This window comes from Triticum dicoccoides, chromosome 5B, assembly GCF_002162155.2.
Source record: "Triticum dicoccoides isolate Atlit2015 ecotype Zavitan chromosome 5B, WEW_v2.0, whole genome shotgun sequence".
NCBI classification, from domain to species: Eukaryota; Viridiplantae; Streptophyta; class Magnoliopsida; order Poales; family Poaceae; genus Triticum; species Triticum dicoccoides.
In genome coordinates, this window is record NC_041389.1 from 133,979,237 (window position 1) to 133,994,332 (window position 15,096).

The 15,096-nt window shown below is 46.2% G+C and overlaps 3 protein-coding genes across 4 annotated transcripts in view; 1 reads left to right on the plus strand and 2 right to left on the minus strand.

Annotated features, from left to right (window-relative positions):
* LOC119307820 overlaps positions 1-5,187 on the minus strand; it is an 11,459-nt gene extending 6,272 nt beyond the window's left edge. The window contains exons 1-3 of one of the 2 annotated variants that reach the window (XR_005149580.1): positions 4,904-5,187; positions 4,253-4,368; positions 3,169-3,513 (exon numbers count right to left, since the gene is read on the minus strand). Coding sequence is in view for 1 of the 2 variants with exons in the window: in XM_037583911.1 (XP_037439808.1) it covers positions 3,177-3,513; positions 4,253-4,368; positions 4,904-5,014 (564 nt within the window). In the remaining variant the exon portion in view is untranslated. The remainder of the gene's footprint in view (positions 1-3,168; positions 3,514-4,252; positions 4,369-4,903) is intronic. The other variant, XM_037583911.1, reaches the window with a different exon arrangement.
* Positions 5,130-10,945, plus strand: LOC119307819 (RNA pseudouridine synthase 1-like). The gene is made up of 2 exons (XM_037583910.1): positions 5,130-5,603; positions 9,767-10,945. Exons 1-2 carry the CDS (start codon positions 5,246-5,248, stop codon positions 10,447-10,449), a joined length of 1,041 nt encoding a protein of 346 aa, XP_037439807.1. The 5' UTR covers positions 5,130-5,245; the 3' UTR covers positions 10,450-10,945.
* A 720-nt stretch (positions 10,946-11,665) lies between these two features.
* LOC119307822 (DNA-directed RNA polymerases II, IV and V subunit 9B) lies at positions 11,666-13,217 on the minus strand. The gene is made up of 4 exons (XM_037583912.1): positions 12,909-13,217; positions 12,748-12,823; positions 12,160-12,318; positions 11,666-11,985 (listed from the first exon to the last, which is right to left on the minus strand). Exons 1-4 carry the CDS (start codon positions 12,935-12,937, stop codon positions 11,905-11,907), a joined length of 345 nt encoding a protein of 114 aa, XP_037439809.1. The 5' UTR covers positions 12,938-13,217; the 3' UTR covers positions 11,666-11,904.
* Positions 13,218-15,096: the final 1,879 nt, after the last annotated feature.

Here is a 15,096-nt window from a genome sequence, read left to right on the forward strand (position 1 = left end):
GCACGCGCTCCCTGGCCACCGCACTGTATAATTTTTGTATGTGATTTATTTTTCTTATGTATTTTGGAAAGTTTAAGGTGTATACATGCGCATTCCTTATACTCTCATGCCATCAGAAGTTGTAGGTTGGAATCCCCAATAAAACCTTTCGCAAATGTGTTTGATACGAACCACCTACTGTACCTTTCATAATATACGTGGACTATCCGAGCTCAACCTTTATTTAGACTAATTCCTACATCACCACTCCAAATATCCATGTGAAATGTAAGTTCTGTTCTAGTGTAGCTAGGCACCACACATTTTATCCTATTCATCCATGAACAGTAGATTTGATTTTCTTCACCTGATTTACATTGAGTTAGAGGATACACCCGGACTTCCAAAGTTGAGATTTTCTTCACACGATTTGGACGGAGTTGATAAGACAATCTTATCTTAAGCTTTGCATGTAAATTTAGAGATGACAAAATAAATATGTCTACAATAGGGTTATATATCTCTTAGCCTTATCTTCAATAACTACTATTCCTAAAAACATTGTGAGATATATTGTGCTAAGAGATCATCTCTTAAATAAGACAGCTTTTCCATATGATTTCTCTCACCTCCACCTCAGCATTTATGCTACGTGACACTCCTAATATAACACTATTGTACATGTTGCTACATGACACTCCTAATATAACACCATTGTACAGTACTTCCTCCGTCTCAAAATTCTTGTATTAGATTTGTCCAAATACGAATGTATCTAGTTACGTTTTAGTGTGATACATCCGTATCTAAGACAAAAAGTTTGGGACAGAGGAATACATGTCAAGGATACACCCGGACTACTTTGCCACTAGGACGAGAGCCACCGTTGACAAGATAAGACCAGCATGTTTGGGGACACATTGCAGGGAATAATGAAGATGAAACAACCGAAACAAATAGATCACGAAAAAGAAAAATGTAGGGTTTCCCTGCCTCCCCTCGGCGCCGCCGTCTGTCCGCCTCATTTTCGGTGGCCTTAGGGTCATGGCGACGCGGTGGATCTCGGCCTTTGCCGGTAGGAGGGGGCCACAGAAGATGAAGGAGAGTGCCGAGAAGATTCCACTTATTCTAGATTAAAAGCAGTTCAGGACCAGGTACGCCGACCACGATATTTGGAGTTTGCAGTAGGTGATCATGCTTGTGGCGATTCTTTTGAGTACTGTATCTAAAAATCCCCGTCGATTCCTCATTGGCACCTTTTCGAACACAACTGATGCATTCCAAAATAACTCTGATTCTAACATCTTTTCCCTTGGCCATGAACCTCCTTTTCTTTTTGGATTGACTTAACTTAATTATCGATAGATCGAACAAACCTAAAGGATCTGGTGGTTGTGTAATTGTAAGATTACTGATCATGGGATACGGATCTAGTTCCTGGCTCTGCCTACGCAGAGCTGAGTCGGATAGTCTTGAAGAGATGTCTTGGAATGTTTGATGGCCGTGAAAGCAAGAATTCTTTTATTTAGCCATAATTCGCCTAGTTGTTTTTTCATGTTTTGTTAGAGTTTGTGTCCTGCTCAGGAAGACAAGATGGCGCGGCTCCTTGAAGATGGAATAATGTTTTTCCCATCTAGCGCCCCGTCTCGATGGTGTGTCTAGCATCATCGATGGGCGTGTAGAGGTGTGTCTCTGACGGATCTATCCTTGATGGATTTGCTCGGATTTGGTCATAGTTTGTCTACGTTCATGTGTTTTCAGGTTGGATCCTTACGATCTACGCTACTCTTCATCAGCGGCGGTTGCTGTTCTGCTGTGCTGGTCCTATGAGGCCTTAGCACGGTAACTTCCCGACTGTCTACTACAACAAGTTTTGCCCAGCTCCGGGGACGAAGGGGCAATAACAGCGGCACATCTTCGGCTCGCTTCAGTGCTTGTAATCGTCGCTAGGTGGTCTTCAGATTTGGATTTAATTTTTATTATTTCTGGTGATCATTGTACTGCCATGATTGAAGATGAATAGATTGGAAGTTTTCTCGAAAAAAAAAAACCGAAACAAATGATACAAGAATTCTATTTGCTATAGAGTATTTTTTTCTACTTTGAAATAACTCTCCGCTTAATTTGTCTTGGTAGTAGACATGTGAATTAGGAAGGAAAAGCTATTATTAAAGAACTTCATTACTCCATTTAATAAATCAAACATATTGCAACACAAAGAATCTGCAAGTCCGTACGTAGATCACTGAATCTTGTTTGAAACTTCATAACATCGTTTGACCATTTCAGATAATAAATACAGTAACATGCATGTCATGACCTGAACGATTTTATTTCACCAAGAACAAACACATAGTAAAGTCTACAGATTATTTAAGCAAGAAAACCTACAACTTTAAGGTATACAAAATGAACTCAAGAATTATATCTAGAGGCAGTAACAAAGAGACCAAGTTACGAAACTAAATTGTTTAGATCTAGAGTATCTCATCACAATTCGAACTTCTATATTTGTATAGAGATGTAGATTAAACAAGAAAAACAACTATTTTCTGAGGAAAGGCCATCATAGGCGCTCAGCCTAGTCCTGGCTCCGCTCTTAGCAGTCTCACAAAATTGTACTCCCTCCGTAAAGAAATATAAGAGCATTTAGATCAAAGTACTTACTAAATAGCAATTCAATGGTTTCACAAAATTGTAAATAGCAATTTAATATTTTAGTGTCGCCTTAGAAATTCAAAAGAAGCAAAGAATGAAATTCAAATATTTTAGTGTCAAGTACCCAAGAGTAAGTTTATTCTCAGGAAGTAGTCAACCAATTTGTTCTACATTCAGGACACACAGTTAGATCCCCTCTAAGGCTCTAAAGTTGAAACACCCTATAGCAGCCACTTACATAACTTTTCACTAGTAGTATAAACAAAGAAGCCACAGGCATAAATCATACTCCCTCCGTCCGAAAATACTTGTCATCAAAATGGACAAAAAGAGATGTATCTCGAACTAAAATACGTCTAGATACATCCCTTTTTATCTTTTGAAGACAAGTATTTCCGGACGGAGGGAGTACAACCCTAGATTGTGGAACTATATCAATATCCAATACCTCAACACTTTTTTGGCCATGAAAACACAACAGCTAATTTACCCTGCAATAACTGAAAAACACAACAAAAGGAAGAACGATACCAGATCTCCTAGTTCCTGTCCTCGTGATCGTCATGCTGGTATGTAGCGCCACCGTTTGGTATAGCACCTGCTGCTTTCACACTGATGTCACTGAAAGGCCTCTTCCTTGAGGAAGACGATGGTTCAGAGGCATCCATTTCCATATCCTTCTGACCCTCCTCTACAGCCATATTTGTCTGTTTCTCTTGAGGAGCACCGGATGTTGAAGCTGGAGGTGGCATCACATCAATTCCGCTGAGCCGGCAGAAGACTTTCTCAACTGTCTCGGTGATCTCTTTCCCTAGTCCACCATTGTCGAGTATCAGCTCCCAAACTGCCTTTGAGGCTTTCTCAAGAACCGGAGTTCTGCATTCGAACAAATGAGTTAGCACTGGTTTACAGGTTAGATATATTATTTCTTCTGCTTCAGGCGACGATATAAAACAAAACTATCCAAGTTCTAAAAAAAACTCAAAACGCTGGTAAAGTGCAGTAAAGTACCAAAGGCACGAATCGTCTGAGATGCAAAGTTACAACTGTGTCCAAACAAAATGCACAACGTGCAAGTTAAACTTCCAGCAGTGCCAGAATACCAAATATTAACCTGTATATTCCCAAGGTTAAGAAAACCACGCGTGTGCTTAAGTGTGCCTACGCGCTAGGCGATGACAGAACTGGGAGCCTTGACCCTATGCGCTCAATTAAGTAGGCGGCACGCATAGGCAATATAGGCACTAGGCAATGATAAAACTAGGAATTTACACCGAGCACTTTCTGAACCTTATTTCACTACTATTACATCATATTATCGGGAGCTAGATGACTGCAGTACTTTCAGAACAAACAGTGGTTAGCAAAAATATGATAAGGAAATGTGTCGTCATGGAGTATTGTGTGCGCTCAAAAAGTCAAAGTCAAATTCACATAATAGTTCTCTCTTTCTTTCTACTTAGCATCCAGAAGGAATACTGTACATAGAAAGCTGTGTATATGCTAAAAAACAAATTCAAACCAAACAATATGTTGTAAATTTATTATTGAGCATATCATGTTTGCTCTATGCCACATTGCGTCAGTAAATTATACACAAACCAATAGTACTTACTCCAATTCTTGTCTAAGAGCATCAAACAGCTCCCTCTTGGTCTTTTTCTCAGCTCCAGGAGTCTTCAGAACTTTGCTTTGCTCCACCATCATCATAGTATTTTTCTTCATGTCCTCCTATGGAAATCCGATATGAGAAGGTTTAGTCCCGATAAGCCAACTAAACCATTCCATTGATCAAGCCAATCTTGGTAAAAGCAATGCAAGGAAACTGTGATGAGAAACACATGTCTATAACATAGCTACATTGTTCAGAATTTATCCTGCCACGCTAAAATTCCCTTATGATGAGGGGAAAAAGACATTGCAACCATAATATGCTTCCGAGTGAGAAATGATTTCTTTTTCAAATGAAAAGAAAGCGTGCTATGGCAGTGGCAAAATGCAGAATTAACACCTAAAGCTTCAGTTCCTTTTATTTTCACGCACACCAGCAGTACAAATGCTCGGAAGGAAAAAAAATCCATAGCCATGGCCATGGTGACGACTCTATTGTTCTCCGCTCCAGCCGCCACTTTCCCATCAGCGACCAAACTACATGGGATCTCGCCGCTGCGGTGCTGCCTAGCCACTGAGAGCAAACTCACAAGCAGGAGCGAGAAGAGGATTGGAAAGAGGAAGGATGTGGGGGAGAAGCGAGCTGGAAGCATACGTCGGCCTTGAGCTGGGCGATGATCTTCATGCGGAGCGCGTCGACGGTGCCGTCGTTCTTCAGCGACTCCAGCACCTCCTCCGGCCGCACCACCTTGGACGACGACCCCATCCTCCTCCGCTTCCCAAAATCAGTAAATCGCCGACCAACACCTCCTCCTCCTCAACGCTCGCGCTTCCGATTTGCAGCGGGACAGCTCCAGGAGAGGCTCGCGGTGCTGCCGAAGGGTCGCCGGAGACTCGACCTCGGAGGCTAGGGTTGGGTTTCTTCCGCGGGGGAGAGGGGAAGCGAACAAGGCAAGTATCGTGTCTTTAATTGGAATCGGTCTCCTCTGCGGACCAAATGACGAGACTGCCCCTCCTCCTCCCTCTGCTCTCGCCTCGGGCCGTCTCCCCGCCACGAGCCCTGACGCCGCCACGCGCGCGCCGCCTCGCCGTCGCCGCTGCGGGAGCAAGCGTCCAGGACGCGGTGATGTCGGCGGCCGCGACCGGGGAGTACCCGTGCCCGGTGTCCCCGCCCTACCCGGCCGTCTCCAAGGACGTGGAGCTCCGGCGCGCCATGACCGCCTCCGCCCGCTCCGGTGCCTACTCCTCCGCCGCCGTCGTGTTCGAGGACGAGTGGCTCGCCGTAGTGGACAAGCCCGCCGGCGTCTACTGCGAGGCCCTCCTCTCCGCGCTCCCTTGCTCCACCGCCTCCTCAGGTACTTCAAACAGCTCTAGACAGATCGCGCCATTAGTTCGCAAGGACACAACAAAATCCTCAGATGCTCGTGGCCTAGTAATTTCAATAGCTGTTCAGATTTGGTTGCTTTCTGCTTTGTGTACCACTGCAGCTTGTACCCATGAGGTATTTAGTAATGCCACAGTACTGCTTCTTTAACTGGTTTAGTTTAGATATTGGAGCAAACATGGTTGGAAATTCACATACTGGGAAATCAGAAACTCTGTTTTTGATACCCTAAGAGCATATCTCTGGATGTTAGGACCTGGTTCATCGCATTTGTACTTTGTAGAGATACGGGATACCGATGAGTTACCTATTTGTAAGTGGACTTTGTTGGTTTGTGTCGGTTCTCATGATATTCCCAGATGGTCTTAGTTTGGAAATAGGAATTGATATGTCTCATTTTACTTTCAGAGACTGAAATGCACTGTCATGTGATGATAAACTGTGTATTTATGTGTGATGAGGGCAAGGGTTATTGTAAGTCCATAACGTATGCAACCTAAGCTTGTAAGCTAAATCAATGCAGATAAGAGTAATCTGTGAAGTATGAAATGGTTGCTGGGAACAGGAAAGGTCAATTGCACAAGTTGAAACTTGGGAGTGGATGTTCCATTCAGCTATTATGGCATGATGCATGATGCTATATCATATCAGCATGTCTATGGTGTCACAACTGAAAATACTATTCTGATGCAACTGCAAAAAGAATACTATTATCATGTACTCCCTCCATCCCACTAGTGTAAAAAATGCTCTTATATTATGGGACGGAGGGAATAGATTTGAACAATGAAATAAGAAACTACGCCATCTAGCATTTCCCATATATGTTTATAAACACACACCTAAATATGAGTCGTTTTGTATATTAGAAACTAAAACTAAAGCAAAAGTACCCGAGACACCCTAGGCTAGCCAAACAAGAAAGGACAAAGCCAAAACTGAAACTGAAGCAAAAAATGAAAATTAAAGTGCAGGGCCAGCCAGGCCATCGATGCCCATCAGGGAGGGAGGGACGGAGGGACGGAGGGGGGGGGGGGCGGTAGTATATATCTATATTTTACATATGGCAACACATGTACAAATGTGAACTTGAGCAGATGAAGAAGCAGAAGGGTTTTCAGAGTTCTGTCATTCCACAGGACTCTAAGAAGCTATGGGTACTTGGCAGACCAATTGATTCTACAAAGAAAGCCAGCACAATCTAATATGTGTAGATTAAATTACCATTTTCCATCAAATGCACATTGGATAGATTGACCACATTTTCCCATTTGAAAATTTTATGTGTAACTGTGCATACTAGTTGTTAGAGTCTCTGTTTTTAAGGCGTCCCGCCTTGGACGCTTAGGCGATAAGGCGCCCCGCCAGCGCCTTACAAATATGCCCGCCTTAGGCGCTTAGGCGTCCGCCTTAGGCGCTTAGGCGTCGCCTAGGCGATAAGGCGCCCCCCAGCGCCTTAGATCGCCTTACCGCCTTAAAAACATAGGTTAGAGTACGTAATGGGCCTAATGGGCCTGGGCTGGCGGTATAGCCCGTTAGTCTTAGGGTTAATCAGAGATAAGGGTCGCTTGCTTAGGGGTCAAGTAAGCCTTGCTTGGGAGTCAAGTAAACCTCTCTATATAAAGAGAGGAGATGTATCAATCTAATCAAGCAAGAATTAAGAAGGAAATCCCTTCCCTCTTGCCTGGCCGTGGGCAAAAGGCCCCCGGCCGGCCGGCCCTCTCGCGCCCTCCTTCTAGCAGCGCCATAACAATTTGGTATCAGCTAGCTTCGGTTCGATCATGTCTTCACCGCCGCCAAGCCCGTCTCTTCTGCTGCCGGTCACCTCGTCGCCTCCAGCGACCACCACGACCATCGCCTCGCTCCTGTCCGCGCCGGGATCCTCCGTCGCGCCCGCCCCCGCCGTCCTCACCCCGGAAGAGGTGTTCGGGGTGCTGCGGGACCTAACCCAGGCAGTCCAGGAGATCCACCTGTTCTTGGCCGGGTCCTACAGGCCGCACCCGGCTGCGCCGCCCAACGTCGCCCCCGCGACGCCGTGGCTGCCGTGGCAGCCGCCGCACCAGGCAGCCTTCGCCGCGCTCGCCGGGCCGCTGCAGCTGCCATCCATCGCCACCATCGCCCAGCCCTGGCTGCAGTGGCAGCCGCCGCCGTGCCCGGCGCGACACCACAGCAGCCGCTGCAACTGCAGCAGCCACCGCCGGTTAGCTCCGCCGCCCAGTATGGGATGCCCTACGACGGGACTGCGACGACCTCGTTCCCATCAGCGCCGCCGCCATCCCAGGGCGTCCACATCCAGCAGATCAAGTCCCCGCCGTCGCCGTCACCGCTTCCGTCTTGGATCGCTACCCGCCACGTGTCGGCAGCGGTGAGGCTGCAGGCTGCTGTGCGTGGCCTCCTAGCGCGTCGGCGTGTGCGGGAGATGCATGGTCTGCAGCTGCCGCTCCTCCAAGTTGCCCTTTGTTGTGCAAAGGACCTCGACCTCGTCCTGCTGTGTCGGGGATCTTGGGCATGCGGTTTCCCCCACGGGAGGCGGGCATGTTGTTTTCCCCGCGGGCAGTGACCTCAAAATCTGTGACATCGGCGGTTGGGGGGCGCACCCCTCCTTGTCATTCTCCATCACAAGCCCTCCACTCTTCCCTGTGCAGTGTAGACCAACAGCCATACACATGCACTCCTTTTGTCCAGGTGGTGTCCATGGGATCCAGGTGGCTGGTGGCTGTACACGTGCACGTCCAGAATAAAGCGTCCCAGTCTATTTCAGGTTGAGAGTAATAACACAATCCGAGATGTAAAAGGCTTGTTTTTAGGTGTTAGGTTTGTGTTGCGTCGAGTCATGGTTATAAGTTGGTTAGGCTGCAGCTCGAGGACAAGCTGCATGTCCAGGTGGGGTGTAGTGTTAGAGTACGTAATGGGCCTAATGGGCCTGGGCTGGCGGTATAGCCCGTTAGTCTTAGGGTTAATCAGAGATAAGGGTCGCTTGCTTAGGGGTCAAGTAAGCCTTGCTTGGGAGTCAAGTAAACCTCTCTATATAAAGAGAGGAGATGTATCAATCTAATCAAGCAAGAATTAAGAAGGAAATCCCTTCCCTCTTGCCTGGCCGTGGGCAAAAGGCCCCCGGCCGGCCCTCTCGCGCCCTCCTTCTAGCAGCGCCATAACACTAGTATTCTTGCACGAAATAGTAGTCACACCATCGTATCTTGAAAAAGGAATTGTGAGATGATCAAATGTGTTCTCCCACTAGTTAGCAAGTCCTGATAGGAATATTTCTTTTGAGCAAACTTCTGATAGCAACTTAAGCCATGTTAGGAGTAACATGGACATTACTTATTGTGATGTATATTTTGACTTCAAGTAAACATTCCATATTTTAATTCCTGATATAATGTTAGAATTCACAATATTACAGTGCTGTTAAAATAGCCTTCACAAATAAAAAAAGATTGTGACCTGAGTATTGAGTTCACCATCCAAATAATACAGGAACCAACATGGAGCTTTCAATGAATATAATGCTTCCTAAATATATAAGCTTTCCTTTGACCATATTCAGGCCCCAATTTCCTGAAACTTGATCTGGAATTCTAACTGTTCTTCTAATCTGAAGGCATTTGCTTGGTTACTTCTGAATGATAGACTCGATACTAAAGATGCTTCAAAGGTGAAAAGTTGCATTCTCTGCAATAATGGCCAGCTTGAGAACAGGGATCGTCTCTTCTGGAACTGTTGCTTCAACAAAGATTTCTGGAACTTGTGGTGGAAAACGAAGTCATTATGGCCAGTTCATCCTTCAACAATCCTTTCTTCGTGGAGGTCTTTGTTATAGCTGCCTGGAATATTTGGAAGCAGATAAACTCTAAAATCCTTAAGATGTAATCATAGTTTAGGCCTTTGGTCTTTCATATTCAAAAGGGACATTTTTCCTTCTTTTGTACAGAATGTAGTAGGAGTGTGTGACTCCCCTTTAAATGTTGGCTTGAATAATACATGCATATCCTCTTGTAAATACTTCTGGTCTGAATAATACGTTACCGTTGTGGCCTCCCCTACAGCTTTTCGCTAAAAAATAGTTCCTACTATTACTGACTTGCTATCTCCTATTTGTAACTGAAGAAAATTCTTATCCATGACCTGCAGGGGATCCTTCAAGTAAGCCTAACCTTCACCTCTCGAACAGGCTAGATCGTGATACCAGTGGTCTCATGGTCATCACCAAATGCAACAAAGTTGCAGCGAAGCTTGTGAAGGCCTTTACTGAGCACAAAGTCAAGAAAACATATCTAGCTCTTTGCGTAGGTTACCCACCAGCATGGGAAAAGATTAAGATATGTTCTGGTCATGGGCGATCAAAACATGGTGCTTGGCGTGTGTACGCTATGGCTGATGTTGGCCGAACACTGCCAGGGGGTTCCTCTGTAAGGGACATGAGCACAAAATTTGAAGTGCTAGGGACAGATGGTCAAGGACAGTACAGAGAACCATCTAATGTTGATATTGATGATATAGAGTCGATTACAGTACAAGAGAAAGCAGCTGACCAAACTTCAAATGTTGATGTGAAGAACCACATGGTTTTTGTTAGAGCCTATCCTCAAAGTGGACGAACACACCAGATTCGTCTGCACTGTCAGTATCTTGGGTTCCCTATCAGAGGTGATGTGAAGTACGGAGGAGTGATCGAGTGGAACGGTGTGGACTGTGATGGTCATGCGTTGCATGCAGAGAGCTTATCATTTGTGCATCCGGTAACTGGATTGCCCGTCACATTCCGAGCATCTCTCCCTTCATGGGCAAATGAAATTATTTCAACAATGGGATGAAATTCCCTTGACCTTATTGTGATGCATGGCCCTCCAGTCAGTTTTGCTGAAATTTTCAAGCAAGACCAGCATTGAACTGCCAGAAGCACCTCTTGGAGGTCCTCAAGGAGAGCAGCATTCGTCGGTAACCATGAAAGGAAGAATTCTAACAATTGTTTGCAGCTCGACAATGGCTTTCTTAGTGAAGAATCTTGGACGTATGTACTTGTTGAATAGGCTATCACAAGTACTCCTTCCGTCCGGAAATACTTGTCGGAGAAATGCATAAAACTGGATGTATCTAGAACTAAAATATGTCTAGATACATCCATTTCTCCGACAAGTATTTCCGGACGGAGGGAGTACTGGATTATTGTTCTAGCACAGATTTTGACTGTATCCATGAAATTAACTTTTTGCTGTGTAGCATCAAGATGGTTGTTGTAGCAGTATTTTCAGTACTGCAGTTGTAACCATGCACATTGTACCATGGGATATTCAGTTCTTGAACAATATATACAGAGTCTTCTGTTGCACCAAACTTTTAGGATCCAGGTCTGGAGATACTAGAAAAGGAACTAGAGTAGAGGGAAATACACATGAGCTCCACCCCCCTATATGAATATTAAGAAACCTGGAATCTTGAGATACCAAATTTGGGTGCCCCATCTACTCCCGTGTGAGGTTCCTGAAATGTATCCATGGCAAAGAGAATACAGTATGACTTACGATCCATCCAAACAGTTTTTTTTTCTATACATAGGAATTTTTTGTCTTTTTTACTGAGAATACATTTCCTAGATAAACTGCTGAAGGAAACATGTCACCCGTTAAAATGTCCACATCCCCGCTCTCTGATAAACGTAGTGGAACACGGGGATATTCACTCTTGTGTACTCGATTGTTTTCCTCCTGGAGATGTTAAAATGATCATTACCTTTCTGGTGGATATCTGCACTTCCTGTCTGTTCATGGTTGTTGTAACATTGGTTCTAGTACATAGCTGATTCAGTCATCACTGGAAAACTATTTACATAAGAGTTCCATGATGAACTAAAACACAACAGCCGATGTAAATAACAAATATTTGAAGTTCCTCAGCTCATCGTTTGCTGGCATGAGTGAAAATTCAAAACATGTTCCGTTCTTCGTTTTTTTATTTGAAAAAAGAGACATGTTTTCTTGAAATTTACTGCTCAAGCTACTGCAGAAGTGCAGACGGGAACAGACCACCAAGTGAAAAATGTCCTCATAGCATCCTTTGATTAATGCAATGGACCACAGGGATAATTTTACCCCGGTGGACTCGGTTGTTTTTTCCTCACGGAGTTATGAAAATGATATGCCGCCTCAATACATCTGAAACATACAGCCAATTCATGCTACTGGGGAAAATATCTCTTGGGAAGAAAGAAAAAACAACTCTCTCAGACTGTTGCATGGGTGGAATCCGTCATCGGTTGGGTGATCGGCACATCATTCTCTCCACCGATGACCGCAGCTCGGGTTGCAGCAGACGAAGAAGAGCGTCATCCCCTCCTCACCTCTCGCGGTGGCCTATAGAACACAGCAGAATCAAGGTGAGGTTCTTGTTCAGGAAGATTGTAGCAATAATGTCAAGTGTCTATAGAACACAACCGAATCAAGGTGAGGTTCTTGTTCAGGAAGATTGTAGCTAAACCTCTGAACAATGTCAACTGTTTGTGTTGGGCTTGAATCTATCAATTTTACCTGGAAGAAGACAGCTTCGCCGTGGCCACAGACGGCACACCGGACTTCCTTGGTGCGGGGAAGGGTGGGGTCGCCGGCGACGTCCTGGAGCACCTGGGTGAACTCTCCAGCGCTGTGGTGCACCACGTTCCGGTAGACACAGTTGTTGTCTGCAACCTCCTGCAGTCTCAGAACGTTTCAAGGTCAAAACAAGAACCTAGCAGCAACTGGCAATGCACTGAACAATTGGCAATACTTGTGTCGCAAGTTGACAGCCTATGCTGCGCACTTGTCTTTCAGTTCAATGTGCTCAAGCTCAGTTCTTCCTCAGACTGAGCACAGCACAACAGCCCTTAATCTACCGACAGACCGTACAATTTTTTAGCATGCCACATTAGTTGAGTCTTTCCTTCCTTTTTCCTACTGGAATGGTTATGCTTGGTGTTAAAAACGCCAAAGGTTTATGCTCTTTTTTTCAGATTTACCCAAGTTTTGCTGATCCTCTCATCTTGTACAGTAATTTTCAGGACGAGGTGGTATGAGGTGAAGAAGAGGATCTTTGGATGGACAGAGCGGGGAAGAAGAAGAAGAAGAAGAAGTGGTGGTGACCTGGTGGTCGCAGTTCCTGCAGGCGAAGAGGAGCACCTTCTGGTCCCTGTCCTCCTTGGGATACAAGATGTTGTTGCTGCGCCGCGCCCCCCAAAAAACAAAAAAGAGAGGATGAGACGGATCTGCTAGGTCAAATCCAGGGCCCAAACAAGGAAACATACCATTCACGGCAAAACTTCATGGCACTCATGGCTGCTGCTGGGTGGTGACTGAGACCTCCTCCTGTCGGCTGATTCGATGCTTGCCTCTCTCAAATCAAATCAGAGATCTTTGCTACTCTTGGCGTGGAGCTGAGCCGATGCCCTGGCTATCCCCCCGTACCCTTTGCAGGAAAGTGTATGGATTGGATTGGGGGCAGGTCGGTCTCTCGGAGGGGAAGCAAGTCGAGTCGAAGACGCCTTTCACTCTTCGGGGACTGGCTGGGGTGGAGCTGGAGTGAAGTCAAACACAGCGTGCCGGCCTGCCGGGGGAGAATGTCCTTTTCCGATGCCTCGCTGCTTTGTTTGTTTCTCATGCTTCTGCGATGCCACCTGTCTGTGGGGACACCGCACACAACACGTAGAGAGGCAGAGATTTCATGATGATAGAGAAAGCCAACGCCAACGGTACGCTTCCTGGCCAATTTGTTTTTGGCTGAATTTTGCTGGTTTTGTACCCCTGCAGCTGCCTAAAAAAAAAGAAACCAAAACTTTGCTCGGTCTTTCCAGAGCTGTACCAGCTGGAGCCTGGAGGAAACGGAGCTGGAAGGATCCACAAGGTCCGAAACCAAAGCGTGTGGTGTGGATACCTTTCTATGGCGGCTCGTCAAAGATTTGTCAATCCTTTAGAAATTTCAGAAACAAGTTAACCAACCGCCTCAAGAAATTTCTTCTCCCTCTTACGAGATGGCTGTGGTTGCCCGTGCATGAACGGGGTCATACACAATGTTATTTATTTATTACTCCCTCTGTCCTAGAATATAAGAACGTTTTTGCCATTATGCTAGGGCAAAAAAAATCTTATATTTTGGGACGGAGGGAGTAAAATTTATTGAAACAGAGGCAATTAATAATTAAGAAGAAGAAAGTTGCCTAGTTAATTTACAGAAAATCGGACGAAAACCGTTACAGATAACTCACGCGGACTACTCACAAATTACAAAGGGAAACGTTTTGCACCGGACGACCGGTTAAGCGTCGCGCCGGTCGCCTCCCACGACACATGCTTCTTGTGGGGCCCAAGCACCTCTTTTCCCACTTTTGTGACTTATCTCTTCCACCCTGATGCGTGAGACTATCGTCTTCTTTACATCCCCTTTTCCTCCCTCCTTCTGCCATGGCCATCCCTCGATCTCGTGCGCCTTACAGCCTCATCCCCACATCCGACTGCGCTTGAGCACCCATACAGGGGTCGCGCATGAGATCACTGATTGTCGTGCTCTATGGAGGCGACGAGCGACGAGCTTGATGCTCGTCCTCTGGGGGCGACAACCACCTCGATTCCATGGCTGCACAAGCCGGATCGGCCGCATGGTGGTCAATCGACGACGGGACGCGCTGCGCGCTGCTACGGGGCCATGGTGTCGCGCACTACTATGAGCAGCAGCTTACCAGCAGTGGAGCGGCCCGTCTGCGGCGGAGGCTATTGCATCCAGCAGCGACAAATGCTGGGACCGGCGGTACCGCGGGGGGACGTGCTGCAACCTATGAGTTGCGGTGCTGGAACCGACCGGAGGAATTGCTTCAACCGGCAAGGTTGGTGGTGGTCGGCGATGGCGGTGGCCGCCATGATTTTTTGCTGGAACCACTTTTAATTTTTTTCTAGAACCAGCGTTCGATGTTACTGCAATTGAAGAGGATGGTGGTGCTGTCGTCGCATGTTTTTTTGCTACATCAAGTTTTGGCTGGAACCGCTTTCGACTTTTGCTGGATCCGGAATTTGATTTTGCTACATAGGCTAGGATCTGGGGCGGCAACGGACGACTGCTGCTATGTGTTTTGCTGCATAGGTTTTTTTTGCTGGAACCAACAATCGATTTTGTTACAACCAGCTGCGGCCGAGCTGGAACCGGCGAGATTTGTTTTGTTTGCGACCATCGGCGAGGGCGCATTTTTGCTGGAACCGTGATATTTTTTTGCTGGGACGTTTTTTGGTTTTTGCTACTACCAGCGAAACCCCTTTTTCGTTGTTGAAGCTCTTTTTGATGAACACGGTGGTGGAAGCCGGTTTCGGTGGCGAGCTGAGACGGCGACGGCAGGGGCTGCTGCAACAACGACGCCCACATGTTGGAACCAACCGACGAAGAGCTACAAACGGCAGACGTTGAATCTTCGCGGGTAACCGCGCTGCAATCCCAACGGCCGCACAACG

Excerpts from the sequence above, each read along its gene's own strand:
- LOC119307822 (XM_037583912.1), bottom strand. The coding sequence starts at position 12,937 with ATGAGTGCCATGAAGTTTTGCCGTGAATG. Across the intron at positions 12,824-12,908 it reads ATGAAGTTTTGCCGTGAATG|CAACAACATCTTGTATCCCA; the intron begins GTATGTTTCCTT and ends GGCGCGGCGCAG. Across the intron at positions 12,319-12,747 it reads GCAGGAACTGCGACCACCAG|GAGGTTGCAGACAACAACTG; the intron begins GTCACCACCACT and ends CTGAGACTGCAG.
- LOC119307819 (XM_037583910.1), top strand. The coding sequence starts at position 5,246 with ATGACGAGACTGCCCCTCCTCCTCCCTCTGCTCTCGCCTCGGGCCGTC. Across the intron at positions 5,604-9,766 it reads TTGCTCCACCGCCTCCTCAG|GGGATCCTTCAAGTAAGCCT; the intron begins GTACTTCAAACA and ends CATGACCTGCAG.